An 18,328-nucleotide genomic window follows, 5' to 3' on the forward strand; every position below is an offset into this window, starting at 1 on the left:
TTCACAAAATAGAACTGAATTCTAGTGAGACTATCAGGGTAAGTGTTAAGAGCGGCCTTGAATCAGCTCTGATTTATGAGACAGTAAATGTCTTACTGGCTTCAACAGTAGTAACCCAGCACAATTGGAAATGAGAATCACAGAGAAGCAGGCATAGAGATCCTGGATAAATACACAAACAAGTTTAATCATGTAACTGATCTTGAAAGAAAAAGCCTTAAGTTATAGAAATGAAAGGAATTCAAAGCCAGAGTCCTAGGTACATGAACTAACAGCCTCACCAACAGGGCCAGAGAAGCAAATGGCTGACAGGGCTGCTAGTTTAGCATTTACAGGAGGAATCTCCTTGAGTCCCTGTCTGACAAGATGCTGGAGCCGAAATCCACACACCATGCCAGCAAAGACTCAGTAAAGGAGGCCAAGAGAACCTTAGCCTTCTAGTAAAACAGCAGGAACCAAAGCTGTCTACCCACTCCTCTGGACTGTGTCAAAACCCAAAATGCTCCCATGACAAACTAGAACTATGGGCCTGGACTTGGATAGGATCCAAAATTCTCTTGATACAGGATGTCTAAGATGGAAACTTTTTGAAAAGCTGATTCTGGTGGTTGGGATTCAGCTGGTGGTACCAGCTCAGTTGGCAGAGGGCTTCCTAGCTTTGGAAGCCTTGAATTCAATCTCTAGTACCACACACACCATGCCTGTGATCTCAGCACTCAAGAGGTAGAGGCAAGACTTGAAGGTCATCCTTGGCTGTGTATCAAGTTTTAATCGAGGCTCGGTGACTTGAGACCCTATCTCAAAAAACAAAACAAAATCAAACCAAAACAACCAACAGATCAAATACAAACTTTGATTCTGGGAATCCCTAGGCCCTGATGGATCTGTAGGTACAAATCCCTGTGGACACAGACCATTTTTCTTTAACCCAGGAAAATATTAACTGGAGACAGTGAGAAAGGTGTATAACGAACATAAGAAAGGATCCTCCTGTCTCCTATCAAAGTGAGCACGGAAATGACAGAAAGATTAGTAAGCACCCTGAGAACCTGGCCTGGGGGGGGGGGACATGTAGTGGGGTGTTTAAAATGAGATGCTCAGACCTGGAAAAAAAAAAGGTAAATTAAGGAGGGAGCAGAATTTCTAGAAATGAAACCAAAAGCAATGAAATTTAGAAACTTAATATGTCAGACAGTAGTCTAGGTAGGAGACAGAATTTGTGAAAGTAAGAAAGACTGAAGAAAGTCATGGAGTCCAGTAAATAGAAGTGGACGACATCAGAAAAGCTAAGACTTAGGAGTCTAGCAATGTGTCTAGAAGGAGTTTCAGACACAGAATAAAGAGAACGAGGAAGAATCAATACACAGAGATGAGTGCTGATATCTAAAAGCAAAGGGGGGGGGAAGAAACCAGAGGTGGCAAACAGGAAAAAATAAACAAAACCAACCCTGGTCATATCACAACACAACTGCAAAATGCCCAAGACAGAGAAAGCTCAAAAGGAAAGCAAAAACAATCACCCCCAGTGAAACAGAGAATGGCAGGGAGCAGCGATCTTAGAGGCTAGGTAGAAGACAATGGCTTCACAATGTCCAAGTGCTGGGGAAACACAGTCACAAAGAGGCCAAGACAGTGTAGCACTCCCTCCCTCCCTCCAGAAGAACACTGAAGGAGGAAGTTGAAAAGGGAGAAAACTTTTCACCATGGGGACAGGACTCCAGCAATGGATGCTGTTGTCAACAAACTACAACCAACAAGTCACCACAGAACCACTCCTTGGATGGGAGGTTTAAACAAAGTGGACAGACATCTTAGACTTATAACCAGGGTGGTGTGGTTAAGTGAAGCCAGTCTACGGTCAGTACGTAGCTTTGCCAAGTCAGTATGCTTGGTATCAAGTCCCAAGGACCACCAGAACAAACAATCTCCACCTCAATGGCTTAAAACAAAAACCTGTTGACCACAGTCATGACGCCCAAAGTCCCAAACCAAGGTGCTAGAGTGTGTGTGGTATCTTTACTACCCATTATGTTTGGTTCTCTTTGTACTCAGTATGGTTTCCTTCTTGTCAGGCTTCTTTTCTGTTTTCAACATTGTCCCACGCTGTCCTACTCTGTCTAGTCAGAATCTGTCCACTATCATTTTTATGTTTCTTGTTCATGACAAAATACTCATATCTGGGTATTTCCAGTTGCATTATAGCACGATGTTAGCTTTCAGAACTCTTTTGTATGTATGTTAGTAAGCCTGTAAGTTTCTCTACACCAGTGGACCTCATACTGTTGGTCTCAGAATCTCAAACATTGAGTAAGTTTTAAATTTTTTAGATGAAAAACTGAGATCAGGAGACATAAACACACTGAATCATCTACTTATAACAATAAATAAAATCATTGCATGTTCTCTGAGGACCTGTTAACATTCTCAGAGTTTAAAACTCCGAAAACTAGCCAGGCGGTGGTGGCGCGTGTCTTTAATCCCAGCACTCGGGAGGCAGAGCCAGGCGGATGTCTGTGAGTTCAAGGCCAGGCACCAAAAGACTCACTCTGGTCTACAGAGTGAGTTCAGGACAGGCACCAAAGCTACACAGAGAAACCCTGTTTCAAAAAACAAACAAACAAACAAACAAACCCACTCTGAAAACTTACTGTCATGGAGGTCAGAAGTAGGACATTCAGCTGTAGCCAGTTAAGTCTCTCTCAGAGGCTCTAAAGAACCACAGAACCACTCCTTGGATGGTTCTAAAGAAGTCACTTCTCCCGTTAGCTTCTGGTGGCTGCCACCAACTCTTGAAGTTCCTCCACTGGTAGTTACATCACTGCCTTCATGTGTCCTCGTCCTCCCCGCCCCCATCCTGGTTTTTCAAGACAGCGTTTCTTTGTGTAGTCCTGGCTGTCCTGAACTCACTCTGTAGCCCAGGCTGGCCTTGAACTCACAGAGATCCACCTGCCTCTGCCCTCCAAGTGCTGGGATTAAAGGTATGCGCCACCATGCTCAGCATTTCTTCTTTTAAGAACATGTTGCTGCATTTAGGTTCACCCTAGTCCAAAGGACACCATCTTGGGATCTTTACCTTAATTATGTCTGCAGAGACTTGCTCCACATGCATTCATGCTCTCAAGTTCTAAGTGGACAAATCTTTGGGGTCCAAACAAAATTCAACCCAGTAATCACATTAAAAATACAAAGGTAGCATATAAGAAACCTAAAAAGGACAATGTGTAAGCTCTAAGCAAATGGAGGGAAAAAAGCATCCACAGAAAGCAATTTCCTTATGGGTAGGGAAAAGGAAACAAAAGCCAAATAAAGGCAGCTAGGATGATAGTGGCAACAAATTAAAAATAAATTAAAAATTGCCTGAAATGTTAAGATAGAATTATTGACAGGGTCAGATTAAAAACTAAGCAAAACAATACGTATGGCTGCTTTCAACAGTGAAAGGCTCCGGTCTCAACTTCTTGAATACCTGCTTCAGTGCCCGGGCTTAACAAGGCAGAAGTGTACTAATCTGACAAAGGCACTCGATCACCTTCTGTTTATGACGGCCTCAGGTGAATATGTACACCTCTGGATGCGTCTGTTTGGAAGGGCGATCAATAGAAGGAACCCAACTGAATATGTAGAGGGAAAGGAAGAAGCCAGATGAGTGCCAGCATCCCCTGCTGTTTCCTGGTCTGCCCTGATGCCAGCAAGCAGTCTCTCTAGCTACCCCACGACAGACGGTACTCTCAGACCAAGAGCCAAAATACACCCTTCCTCCAAGGTGCTTGCCGGGTATTTGGCCATGGCAACAAGAAAAGTAACTAACACAACGTGTGACAAGATTGGGAACAGACTATATAGAGTTTACAGAATAAAAGTATTAAAATTGATTTTTACAGAAAAAAAGCTCTTTTTGAAGGTAAAATCTTTTTTTTTTTAAATTTATGTGTAGCCCAGTCTGGCCTCGAACTCATGATCCTCCTGCCTCCGCCTCCATCAGCAAATCCTACCAGCATGCGCCACCACAACCCGTGTAAAAATCTCTTTTACAGGCAGTGGCGAAGGAGCTGTTTCTTCCTGGACCAATCTCAAGGATTTAAAAAAATGTTTTAATTACTTCTAGATGGTTTAAAAGATTAACAAAACTTTAAACCCTTAACATTTGTTTTTGATCTCCTCCTGTCTTTGATCTTCAGCCAATTCCACATCTTAATAATAAATTCCCTGAAATCCCAGACTGCAAAGAACAAACAGATCTGAGTCATTTCCAATTGCCATAGTGAACACAGTTTAGGACTACACAGGATGAACCAGTTTTAATGAGTTGATTTTAAGTCATTTGCAAGCATACACTCACACTCATAGCATGGTTCTATGATTTTGTTGTTTTGAGACAAGGTTTCAAGTAACTGAGGGTGGCCTTGAACTTGTTGTATAATAGAGGATGACTTTGAACTCTGATCTTCCTGCCCTCACCTCTTAATTGCTGTGATTAAAGGCACACACCATCAAGCCTGACTTACAATTTTATCTAAGACAAAATATAAGTTGCAAACACAAAGCACAGATTTGAGCATAATGATGATGTCTAAAATGTCTAAAATAGACTATGCCCTATTCACAGAAGTTGGAGGACAGTCTGGGAAACATGAGACCCAGCTGAGAAAAAGAGAATAATTTTTAAGAAACAACAGGCTTCAATGCAGGGGGTAGGGGCTTGGTCCTGCCTCAACTGAATGTACCAGGCTTTGCTGACTCCCCATGGGAGGCCTTATTGCTGGGGGGGGGGGCAGGAAGGATGAGAGGAGGATCTGTGGTTGGTATATAAAATGAGTAAAAATTTAATAAAGAAAAAAAACTGGTTTCTACTTTACCTGTCTTTAATATGCTTGTTTTTTTATAACGAGTTACAACTGGTAGTCAGAATTTTTTAACATTTAAGTTAATCACTTTGATTCCTATGGTGCCTATTTAAAAATAGTCATTAACGGAGCCAGCAAAATGGCTCAGTGAGTAAAGGTACTTATTTGCTGCCAACCTCAATCCTTGAGACCCACCTGATGGAATGAGAGAATTGACTCCTACCAAGGTCTCCTCTGACCTCCACATGCACACAGTGGCACGTGTGCAAGCACATTTGCATGCACGTGCGCGCACTCACACACTCACACACACACACATCAAACTGATCACAACTACACTATAAGAGGTTAGCTTTTCTTTGGAAAGGTACCAAAGGGGGAACTAGAATGAATCTGAAGGTGCTAGACTAGGAATTAAGAGATACTGGTATAAAGTCAGGCTTGTACATACACAGGCAGACATAGCTGCACATTATGGCTGCTTATAGTACTTGGCACTGGGGGAGCTGGGGCAGCCCCAACTACATGATCAGACCCTGTTTAAACTGTACTCAACAAAACCAAACTGAACCAAGGCAAACCAAACCTAAAACAGACATCATTTCAGAGGTGCATGCTAGGACACACTCCTAGCTTTCCTAGCCTGGCTCACCGAGGTCAAGAAGTAGTGATGTTCCAATGGAACAAGCACATCCAGCACACACCCCCCAGACTGTACAAAACTGTTCTCCCATGAGAGGTAGATGATGCTTTGGGGCGATGACTGAATCCAGAACTGGCATAGACAAAACACAAGATGAGCCTAAAGGACTTGGTAGTGGTAGTAGCAGCTAGGATTGAGATAGTGACCACATGCGGCAAACAAACTCTGATCTCTTAACCTGTTATTTACTAAAAACATGGTGTGTTTTCTTATCTTTATTCCTGGACTCAACAGAGGAGGCCAGAATGTTTAAAGACTAGAAGCCCCTTGACTAGACAGGCCAGGCAAAACAGGTGCATTTGTAATGGTCATGAAAATGACTTCATGAAGATACCAAATCCCTCAAGACAAACGGGAAGACTGGAATGGAAGAAAAGCTTCATCCCATAAAACGGCCCCAGATACACCCTCATAACCAACATAAGTCAGGTCTGCTAGAACAACTCAGTGCCCTTGACTTTAGAGGTTACAGCTCGTAAGGCACTGGTCTCCCAACAGAAGTCAAGTCTGCTAGAACAACCCAGTGCCCTTGACTTTGGAGGTTATACCTAGTAAGGCACTGGTCTCCCAACAGCTTTGCTGTAGATCACACCTGACATTTGAATTACGGTAACAGTTGCCTCGGTTACTTTGCAAAAACTTAAAAGGCCACTTGCACTACATACGCTGAACTTACTCAAACCTGAAAATGCTGGTGGGTGACTGAGACAAAGGCCCGGCATCTGTCCTCACCTGGTTCAGATCCTACTTGGCTCTACATATGGATTCCAAACTCTTCTTCAGGGTTAACTTGGCCTATTGCTGATTAGAGCTGGCATGCTTTTCCTCCACCCCAGTGCTTTCTCAGCAGCTGGAGTACCTAAAGCCCCTCAGCCTTATCACAAGACCCAGACCAAACCATGACTAAGACGTTTGTGCACTACGGTGATACTCTGTAATGGTAAGTCAGCAGTTCTTCGGTTAAATCAGCCACAAGTTCCCCTACAAACTCAAGGCCAGAACACTTACAAAGGAAAACATCCTTTCAAGCAGCCCATGGATAATGAAAATTTATTAAACCTTACTCCCCACTCCTTGCTCCCAATGTAAGCTTGAACAAAGGGCCAATCACCTTACCACTTTCTAAAAAAATAATAAATAAAAATAAATTGAACCCCTGGTGAAGAAGCCCCGTCTGTCTTGTTCATAGTATATGGCTTGGTTTCATTTCTACTGTCTCCATACCATAATGAGATCCCACTGTCTGGTATTGGGAGGGACTGAACCCAAGTATTCCACCATGGAGCACAACTCCAGACTTGAGTATCCTGTAGTGGCTCATTTTAGCAAAAGCTGGAACGATTTAAGCAGCAAAATAGTATTTTTGAGTTACAACAAGAAGTATTGATAACATATATGGAAACATGATTGAATAAATGAGAAGGATCAAATTTCCTTCACGTTAGAATTCCAAGTAACATATGCAAACAGCACTTTCTAGAAAGTAGTTTAATTCTCCCCTGGAGCATTGTTTGAACCTAGTGACTTGCTTCCAGAAAATAGGATATAGAATAAAAAAATAGTAAGTTTAAAATATATGAAGATCTGGTACTTATGTTCTTAACTAGGTGACTGACGTTCCCATCAGTGACGGCAGGTTGAAATCATATATACACTAAGAAAACAAGAAGGGTAACATACACCTCTCCAGACAACTACAGCCCTGGTGTAACAACAGATAAACCTAAATTAAGGAATGTTCTATAAACTATTTTAAAGCACTGTTTTAGAAAAATGATAGAGATTGGTTAAGAAGACAAAAGGACTAAATGCAAGTGATCTCAGAATGGGTTTAGACAAAAGGACATTAGTGGTTAAATCTGAAGTGTTCATAGATAGCTAATGGAAATGTACACTGCAGGGTAGATCCCCTACTAAACACTAACATACTCAAGTTGTTAAGATCATACACAAGTCAGAAGTTTGCATTTTATAACTAAGTTTCTACAATTTCTTTACAAAAATTACATTCACATAAGCCACAGATTTTTTAACATTAGCTACCAGAAAGATAAATAGAAATGGTTGCCTACTGGCCAAGAAGGTAGACTCATTAACTGGGCTCATTTCTATAATCCCAGCACTGGAAAAAGAAAACAGATATACAATAAACTAACTCAAACATCCTGTATTAGAACTCTCTTCACTAAAGAGTACAGAGAAATTTTATGATTCATAAATGTAGTAGACTGAACGATCTTTCCATTTTTAGTTTTGGTATTATGTCAAATCTGGGTACCTCTCAGTTCACACCACAGCATACAAAATAAGTACACCCCAAGTACACTAAAAAAACCACTTGTCATCAAATCGCTAAGACTCACGAGGAAAACAAACTCAATTAACATAATGTAAACCTGTAATTTAATGAGAAAATCTCATTTAATGGACCTTTTATGATAAACATAAAGTAACATGATACTCAGGAACCAATTATGCCTCAACTCCCAAAGCCCAAACCTCAACAAACCATGGCATTGTGATTAGAGGGTCTTGACATAAACATTTTGTTATTCAACCCCTTAAAAATAGGGCTGGAGACATGGCTCAGTGGTTAAGAGCAATGGCTGCTCTTCCAGAGGATCCAGGTTCAATTCCCAGCACCCACATGGCAGCTCACAACTGTCTGTAACTCCAGTTCCAGAAGATCTAACACTTTCACACCAACGCACATAAAGTTAAATAAATTATAGCTTAAAAAAAAATAGAATACCCTTTTCCTTTTAAGTTTGGTAAGATTTTTCTTTTAAATATTTGTGGTGATGATGTGGACACCTATGGTTAACACACAGATGGTCAAAAAAGACCCCTATAAAAGGATGTACACTTGTCATGAATACGGCACATTAATGTTCCAAAAGGGAAAAGGCATGGCACTGGATTCTAATTTAAACTCGTGAGTTTAGAATTATGATCAACTTTCTAGGTCAATTAAAATCTTGTATTAGATAACTTAAGACCTAAGGAAAGGAACTTATACCTTAGTACTTGAAATAGAAATATAGAAAACTTACCCTCATAGTATGCATTATCACTGTACATGATACAGAATATTAAAGACAAGCAAAAGCTTAAAAGTAGTCCTTCTGTGCTTTTCACTAGTCTTCCTAGTCTGTAGTTCCTATGGTATTTACTAGAAAAAAAATTCCATCAGCTGTACACAAGACATCTTATTTACACAGCAGGCCACTAGTAAAAGGCATGGGTAAGTTCTAACTGGCTGTAAATTATCAAGTAGGCAGTTTTCTAAAGAAGGAGTCCAGGAATCCACTGTAATATATTTCCAGGTAACACTCATTAAGAATTGAGAGTTAATGAGAGCACACTTAAGTTTGGTGCAAATTTAATTTTATTAAACCTTACAATGCTGTGGCATATCGTTTTTTCCATTGTGTGACAATTTATTGGCTGGCATCTGATTACAGTACTTCTTTTAAAAGATACACAACGGGAACCAACAAAAGGGAGAGAAACTAGTTGTTTAGTGATACACAAGAGAGAAAAGAAAAGAAAGAAGATGACAAGCAATTCAAAGTTTCCTTAGTACCTAACTGTAAAGTGGTCCAAGTTCCACGTGATGGTGCTGCTGTAGAGGGTGTAAGAACACTATTCCTCACCCAGACCCTGCTGGGAACTATCACAGGGATCAACACACCTGTGCATTCAGCTGAGGGGTTCTGCTGGGCAATTTGATTTTAAGAAGCCAAATTTCCAAATATAACCTAAACAATTTCTCAACTTATAGTAAATGGGATTTTTAAAAATATTACAAATTACTTCTTTGCAAATGAGCAATCACTTAACTTCAAAATCATAAAGGACACCAAGTTATCTTGTTGACTGGGGCTTATGCTTGTCAGACTAAGGATAAAAGAAAAAAAAATGACATTTTAAAGCCTGTAGTTCATTTGCCTTTGGAAAGGAGACTGGTATCTGAATAAAATAACCATTTGTCTTACAAAAATGATCAAAATTGTAGAACATCTGAAACTCAAGAGGCATTTCTGGAGAAACATTGTTAAGACTTACACATCAATACCAGCCAATACTACCATGCTACAGTGTCCGTTTAGTTTGATTCCAATGAGTACAATTAGATCATTTGCTCATCATGGACAAAAACAAACCCCCAAACTTAAGAATTGTATTTTATTCAGTCTCACGATTTTCTGATGAAGGCCCTAACAGTTTTATCTGAGGTTGCACTCCTGAACCAACTTACTCTGAAATAAAATTCTGGCTAATTCTGAGCTACGTAACTGCATTTTCAAGAGCTCCCAATGGCATTTCTGGAGTGGACAAACAAAAAAGGGAGAGCTACATCCTGCCTGCAACATAGCACTGCAGTTTTCAAGACTAGAGCCCAGTTCCAAGTTATCTGTTCCACTACGTGAAGATATCCTTACTTCATACAGGGTTATCAGAGTCAAGTCCACTTGTACAACAGTGAGCCTTAGGATGAGCCTTGCTCTAAGAACATGTAAGCCAGGCTCTTCTGGGCAAAAGGGGGGGTAGGGGGATGCAGGTATTAAATCCCTTAAAGTCAAATTGTCATCTTTTACCCCAAAAGTGAGATCACCAAAATGGCCAAGTTTTCTTTTCTTAAAAAAAAAAAAAAAAAAAAAAAAGGTAGTTCAAGCATCAAGCATATATAATTCTCATACCATAAAGTTAGAGGCAGATGATTTCAAAATAGGTTGATATTTCTAGAATATCTGTCTAAATGACATATTATTCTTATGTATAGCAGCTCAAATATTTTATGAGACTTGCCCACAGTAAATAAAACATAGTAAAACATCTTCATAAGGTTGAAAAGAGCCCACTGATAACTAATTCATTTTCCCAATGGTAAAATTTAAAACGTAGTAAAATGAGTAAAGATACCTTTTAAAAAAATTAAACCTCAATTGTTTAATGAAAAAGTCTACTGTTCTTTATTTACTACTCTTTATTACAAATTTTTACTGAATAAAGATGAATGTGATTGCAATGACAATTCTTTAAATAACATTACATCAACCCTCAGAATAAACGTCATCCCCTAAACCCAAGTGACCCAGATCATCCAGTTCACAGGGGAACTGACTTGTTTTTCTAGAATCAATAAGGAGCATTTCATTCAGAACAGTTTTTTTTTTTTTTTTTTTACTACATCTGCAGGGCAATGTGTACCATTGTAAATTCTACTGAGTACGGTAAAGTGCTGAGTGATTACCTGAATCTTTTCAATTTCCACTTATCTTTTCTGAAGTCAAAGAAGCCCTTTCTGTGGCATTAACAAATCTATGATAGGAAAAAAAAATAAGTGGGAGAGGAGAAAAAGAGCTGGGAGGAGGGCAAGTGGCAGGGAGAGAGAAGGAAAGGAGACGCTTTCATTAGGGGACAGAAATCACTGTGCAATCTTTTGTCTTTAATAGGGTGACAAATAATTGAGATCAAAGTAATTCATGCACGTTATCTTTAAAAGATATACATAAACTTGAAAAAAGAAAGAAGACTGTTATTGACCTTTGATACTATGGCAGTAACTTGCATACTAAATACCTTAATTATCGGAGATGCCGAGGTCTGGCTGGGCAAGCATCATGCCACTGACATGCTTTAGCCTTTGTGTAACGAAAAGTGGTCTGCAGTTCAATGACTGGGAGCTCAGTGTGACTCTCTAAGCTGTGGTATGAGAGACTGAGGTTAAAGTGAAGCCATTCTCTATACCTAGTCACACCATCAGCACAAGCAGGACAGCGCTGGAGCAGTATGAAAGGCAGGTCACTTCGGAAAGTTCTTCCTTTCCTGTACGACAGACTAAGATGACAGACCTAAATTCAACTGGGCTAATGAGCTGTAATAGATTTGTTTCCCAAATTTAGCATCCAAAAACTTTCTGTGGATTGAAGAAAAGAAACCTCAGATGTGAAGAAACAAAGCAAAACCAAACCAAACATAAAACTAAACAAAGCTTGAGCTCAAATAGCTTACCGGCAACTCTAGAAACTGACATGCTCTAAGAGTACTTTTGTGAAATGACTTCCTAACTTAAGAAAACAGTGTTTTGAGTTAAGTTGACCAACTGCTGCATAGAGAATATGCCAACACACAACAGTCCAGTTTAAGCCGGTGCATAGAGAAGATAAAGCACTTATGGTTACTGCAAATGGTGAACAAGTCCATAAGGTTTATGACCTAGCATGGATCCAAAGGTTCGGGGAACACTGTAGCAGAAATGGTTAGGGAGAAAAAAAAGTAGAAACGGGCAAAACTTGAAGACTGAAGAAGTGGGAGCCGGGGAGGATGACTTTCAACTGTATAAAATTCACAAACTAGTAAAGTATAAAGACATCACTGAAAAGTTAACTCTGTCCCTGACACCCAACAGCAAACAAAACCAGAATGGCCTTTGGCAGACAGTTTTAGAAATTTGAATATGACATCACATTTCTCAATAATTCACAAACAATATATTATACGGTATATTTATATTAAATACTGGGAAACCAATCCTGCAAATTTGATGCTTACAATGCTTTAGCCAATGAGAGCACAATGATATCAAGCTAAATGAATGCTGGTGTTATCACAACAGTGCTCAGTTATGAAACAACTGTTACCAATTCGTGCTTTAACAGTGCTGACGTACAGTTCGAATTATCATCTATGAAGTGAAACAAAGGTCTCTAGCTTTTCTGGGATATGCCCTTTATAATATATTCTATGATTCACGATGACACGAGCAGCGAGACACTGCAATGTGGTATGATTTATGGGCTGGATCAAATTTTTAGCTATCTCCTTCTCGTCCAGTAAGTCACTAGCTGTTTGTTTGTGTAAGTTTGTGGCATCAAAATGTGCACCTGATTTAATAAGGAGATTCATGATGTCTGGATGGTTGTTCAGAGCAGCGATATGTAGAGGACTGTTGTCATCAGAGTCCCTGACGTTCACATCAGCACCACATTCTATCAGTATCGCAGTAACTTGCAGAGATGGAAACTTACAAACAGGGTACCGCCCTACACATGTAGTATTCTTGTCCACAGCCAGATGCAGAGGGCTGAAGTTATTCTTTCCTCTTGGATGCAGCTTAAGAAACCTGTAGATAGTCTGCTTTTTGAAATGATCCTGTTCTAGAGTACAAGGAACTTTTTCTAATAAGCAAATTAAGTGCAAAATGATGGAAAGAGCCTTATTCAATTGCAATGGGTCAGCTGGACACTGAGTTTGTTTGATAGCTCGCTCAATTTCAAGGACGCTTTTGCACAGTATGCCCATGAGATCATCAAATGTAACAGTAGTACCCAGCAAGCCTTTAGCCCTGTCCTGTAGCATAAAGGAAAATAGTTCCGCAAAAGACAGCAAGCTGCTGGCAGTCATTGGACTTAAAGGGTCCAAATTGCTCTGCTGCATATCCAAAGCATACTTCCATAGGTTGATGCATCGTTTAAAGTTTCCAGAGTCGGCATAGACAGCGCCCCTATATCTAATGTAGTAAGAGGTATCAGGATGAGAAGGACCGAGAATACGTTCTCTAATTAACAGGGCTTGCATTCTCATCTCATCAGGATCAGCAATAAGACCTTCTAGCTCTTCTGCACTGTTTACCTCCTTGGCATAATCATAAGCCATTATTAGTGTCTGTGGAACTGGTTTACTAATTATATTAGTCCTATCACTGTACCTCATGTTCATTGCCTTTTTCCAGTATTTCAGAGCCCCAAGTAAATCTCTTTTTTTATCTACAAACGTAGCTCCCAGAAGCTCTAGAGCATTGATACGTTCTGTTTTGCTGGTCTGGGCATGGTGTGTGAGAAAATCCACAATATTGGTGTGACCAGTCACACTTGCTGAGAGAAGAGGAGTCATCCCATAGCCATCTTTTTCCATCTTGGCACAATACATAAGCAGCATCTTCATGATGTCCAAGCTTCCAGACTCTGCACAATCATGCAATGCAGTATTGCCTTAAAGAGAAGGAAAAGAACACACTTTGAAGGACCAGGCTATAATGTAACTTTAAAAAAAAAAAAAAAAAAAAAGCACAGGCAACTCCAACCAACCATAAGTAGGACATATTATAATTACAAAGAAGAAAACAATTACCTTCAGCACCTAATATTAAGTGTCTGATACACAGCAAGAGCGGAAGAAGATATTTACAAAAATTCTTGAATAACTTGACTAAAATGAGTATAAAAAGGAAAACAAAACAACCCACCCAAAGTCACCAGATAAAGCCCCTTAATCAATAGCCCCTTGGCACTTTTCATTCATAGTCAAATGAAAGTGATATTCTCTGAACAAAAATGGATGAAATAAAATTAAGCCATTTGTAGCTTTGCTGACTGACAATCAACTTTCTGGGTCAATTTCTCCAGTATAAATGGAGCTAAGATTCTTCCACTTAATTTTAGTAGGGGGCAATTTTTTTTTCTGAAAACGATTGATTATCAAATGAGTTTTAACTGTTAAAGTCAAAATGTGTTACAAAGTATTATTCACAACACTGCTCTCATAGGAAAAACAAGTCCACTAAAATCTGAAAAATATATGGTGGTTGTGGTGATATTTTGTTTCTGATCTAACAAAGCTTGCCTGAAGATCAGAGTTCAGAACTAAGCCACTAGTTAGCCCTAGAGGCCAGGAAGTGGTGGCATACACCTTTAATCCCAGCACTCAGGAGGCAGAGGCAGACAGATCTCTGTGAGTTCAAGGCCACCCTGGGCTACACAAGATTGATCCGGTCAAGATTAATCTGGTCTAAAAGAGAAACAAAGCCGGGGTGGTGGCACACCCTTTGATCCTGCCCTTGGGGTCTCATGCCTTTAACTGCAGCACTAGGGAGGTGGAGACAGGAAGTGATATAACTGGGTGCAGAGAGGAACATAAAGCAGGAGGAGACAGGAGCTCAGCTGTCTTTCAGGCTGAGAATTTGGTAGATGTAGGAAGTCTCTTTAGTGGCTGGCTCCTATACTGATCTTTCAGCATTTACCCCAATATCTGGCTCCAGGTTTTCATTATTAAGATCAATTAGGATTCATGCTACAGGTGATTCAATATAAATATTCAAAGGAGATATGATATACAAAACCCTTTCATAATGGGTTATTTCCTGTTATAATTTAATTTTTTAAACATCTTTTTAGATGTATTAAATGTTCTAACACTATCCCGTCACCCTACACATGAATTAAAACTGACAAAAGGCACTAGCATATCACTAACAGTCTATAGCAATAGTATGTCATAAACATCAGATATCACATCTAAGGGTAACAATAACCATTTGACCACTGATCACAAGGGAAGCCATCATGCAGCTCTTTGGTATGTATATACAATGTTTGCAGGAAGTATCCGCACAGCATCACTTTGGGTATATTTATAGGAAGTTAACAAAGCAGTCTAAAACTGCCATTCACCAGAGAGATGCTGGCATGGTTAACGTCAGACTGGCATCTGGAAACTTGCTCTCTATACCAGCATAAAATGTTCCCTGAATGCCAGGGGTGGTCACTGTGCCAAACTGTAGTTTATGAACTGTATGTTAAACAGCTGCTTTCTGTCTAGGTGTTTGAAATTTGGGATATGGTTAGGCAAAGGATGCCTGTGTGACCCAGTCCTCAATTACAACCTTGAGTGCTGAATGTCATGAGTATGTGTCTTATACCAAAATAGCATGTCTTCTCACTATTTGGGAAGAGTGCTCTTCATGAAAGGGAGAAAGCACACAGAAGCCTGCGCATGCTCCCCTAGACCTCACCCTGATGATCTAGCTGTGTCTTGTTTTGACATCACTATAATAAATCTCACCTGTGAGAACTACTGCACAGTGAGTCACGTTCAAACATCAGGGTGCTTTTGGGGACCTCCAACACAGTATGTATATCAGGAAGTGGTTTGAAGATAAGTAACAAATCTACTTTATTAAAGGGGGAAAAACAGCATCATGAAGGGGGCTCAGTCGGCAAAGTGCTTGCCACATAACCATGAAGATCTGAGTTTGAATCCTCAGAAATCATGTGAATCTGGGCACAGTAGTGTGAGCCTGAAATCCCAATCCTTTTACACCAAGATGGGAGGTGGAGGGGAAAAAGAAAAAAAAAAAAAAAAGGCTTGTGCACCAACTAGTCTGGCATATATACAGCAAACAAGCAGGCAGGCAGGCAGGCGCGCGCGCACGCGCGCACGCGCGCGCGCACACACACACACACACACACACACACACACACACACACACACACACGAAAGAAAAAAAAGGGAAAAAAAAAGACCCTGCGAACACATGAGTCATGGTATGCACATACAAGACACAAACACAGGCAGGCACATACACACACAAAGAAAAACCACAGCCCATCAAGATGGCTTTGCAAGTAATGGCACTTGCTGTCAATCCTGATGAGTTCTACCCCTGGGTCCTACAGGGTTCAAGGAGAGAGCTGACTAGTTGTCCTCTCACCTCCACACACGTCATGGCACACACTCCACCACCCCAACTACTAAGTAAGTAAATGTCATCTAACATGATTTTCTCTTTTTAGTTACACATAGGGAGGGACTTTGAAATGTTTCAGGTTCATCTTGATTTCCCACAATATCTTTAAGAAATATATGAGTTATCTCCAATCTGTTTATTCTGTCCTAGATTTCAGTGATCAACAACAAAGTACTGCCAACCATCCAGGGCACTCAGAGATTCTGATTATTGTTGTCATTTGTTTCAAATTCTAACTAAACATGACTACTATGCCAAGTACATTAAAAAAATTTTTTTTTAAATATTCTGAAGTGAAAACCCCTATTTTTACCCCACAATAGATGATTTAAGTTAAAAAACCAAATGAACAAAAATTTAAGCCAAAAGAAAAGGCTTAGATGGTATTCTTTTCTATTAAGAGTAACATAAAATCAAGAATAGGGATGCAGCAAGTCAGTTTTAAATGAACTAAAATGCTGTATTTACTGAAAAAGTTAGAATATGTGTATTCTGAATCTACCCATGTGCAGGCCAAAAAAAAAAAAAAAAAAAAAATCGGGCTTAAAGAAAGAGAAGAGGAGGCTTTTTGTCTAGCAATGGCAGTGACAAAGCAGTCTGGTCACTCGAAGACCAAGGACTAGGAGAGCCAGGCGTGACTGCACATCTCTAATCCACCACCTAGAAAGCAGAGCGGGAAGAGTGCAAATTCCAGGCCAGCCTGCTCTATGCACCAATAAACAAAGCAGAACACTTTTCCACTTTCCCTAGTCCATCTGTCCTTCCTTCATTTTTGTTTTGTTTTGATACAGTACAGGTCCAGGCTGTTCTCAAACTGTTGAGCTATCTGTACTTCCCGAGTTTGGGGGTTACAGGTACGCACCATCATGCCTAACAAATGTAAATCTAAAACTCTGCCTTGAAAGCACTTAGGAGCCAACAGAGTAATCAAGGATGAGAAAGAAGACTAGGAAAGTCTAGAATCAGGCAAAATTTTCCCACTGGTCTTCAGTGGTTTTAGAAGACAGCTAAAAACCAGGCCTCTCAACAGCCTTGTGCTGCAGACTGGAGAAGACTAGTCACAAACAACCGGGAAGGGAGCTTTGGAAACTCCCACACTTCAGGTTACACTTCCACAGGGCACAGGTGAACTACAAATAGATAAGCCAGCACAAAAAAGTAAATCAAATTAATAAAATAATTGAAGCCGGGCGGTGGTGGCGCACGCCTTTAATCTCAGCACTCGGGAGGCAGAGGCAGGCGGATCTCTGTGAGTTCGAGGCCAGCCTGGGCTACCAAGTGAGTTCCAGGAAAGGCGCAAAGCTACACAGAGAAACCCTGTCTCGAAAAACCAAAAATAAAATAAAATAATTGAGGGTACTACACACGTACTCAAACTAGAAGCAAATACAGATACTACTTGGAGGATGAGACTGCCATAGCAGAGCTCAAATCATATATGTGTGTGAATGTGTATGCCTGTGGAAGCCAGAGGCATTATCCTTCAGGCACTGTGATGGTTAATCCTGGCTGTCACTGGTTGGTCTAGAATCAACACGTCTATTTAGGTATTCCAGGAAGGTCTAAGTGAGGAGTCAGGATCCTCACACCACCCCTGAGCAGAAAGCATCTTCTGATGGCTTCGCAGATACGAGGGCGGAGGGAGAGCAGGCTGGTTTTTGTTGCTTGCTTTCACCCTTGCTCATCAGCACATCTATCTTGTTACTACCACTGCTACTGTCAGCCTGTGCTGATGCTAGAACTTACTTTCTCCAGCCTTCCAAGAGGGACTGAAGACCAGTGGCTCTCCAGGAATTCTCCAGGCCTCCATTTCCAGATGGTTTGAAACTCCAGAGGCAATCTAGCTTCCTGGACTGAGCAGCCACCAACTGCTCTGCACACTCAGACAGCCACTGTTGAACTGACTTCTAAGACTCACTTCTTAACTCTGCTTTGGCTCATTTCCACGCTCTGAACTATGGCTTTAAGCATGCTGACCTTTTGGCACTCTTCCCTTTGTCTCCTGTAGCCCTTTCTCATCTGTGATTTTTCTCTGTATCTCCATCTGACCCATCTTCTAGTTCATGAATTTTCTAGTCTGCTATGACTAATCCATTTTTAAAAGCCACCCACTAATTTTTTTTTAGTTCTAGAATGTCTATTTGGTTTTTTGTAGTTTTCAGGTTTCCTTTGAATATCCAATTTTTAAAAATCTCTTTGAATATGCTAACCTTCATATAAAAATTTGTGTCAATAACTGTATTCACTAAA

General features: G+C 40.3%; 1 protein-coding gene across 1 annotated transcript in view; it reads right to left on the minus strand.

Annotated features, from left to right (window-relative positions):
- Window positions 1-10,201: 10,201 nt before the first annotated feature.
- Fem1c (fem-1 homolog C) overlaps window positions 10,202-18,328 on the minus strand; it is a 28,322-nt gene continuing 20,195 nt past the window's right edge. Inside the window, exon 3 of the mRNA XM_059246012.1 lies at window positions 10,202-13,544. Within this exon, the coding sequence (XP_059101995.1) occupies window positions 12,235-13,544 (1,310 nt within the window). The 3' untranslated portion in view covers window positions 10,202-12,234. The remainder of the gene's footprint in view (window positions 13,545-18,328) is intronic.

This window comes from Peromyscus eremicus, chromosome 19, assembly GCF_949786415.1.
Source record: "Peromyscus eremicus chromosome 19, PerEre_H2_v1, whole genome shotgun sequence".
Classification (NCBI taxonomy): domain Eukaryota; kingdom Metazoa; phylum Chordata; class Mammalia; order Rodentia; family Cricetidae; genus Peromyscus; species Peromyscus eremicus.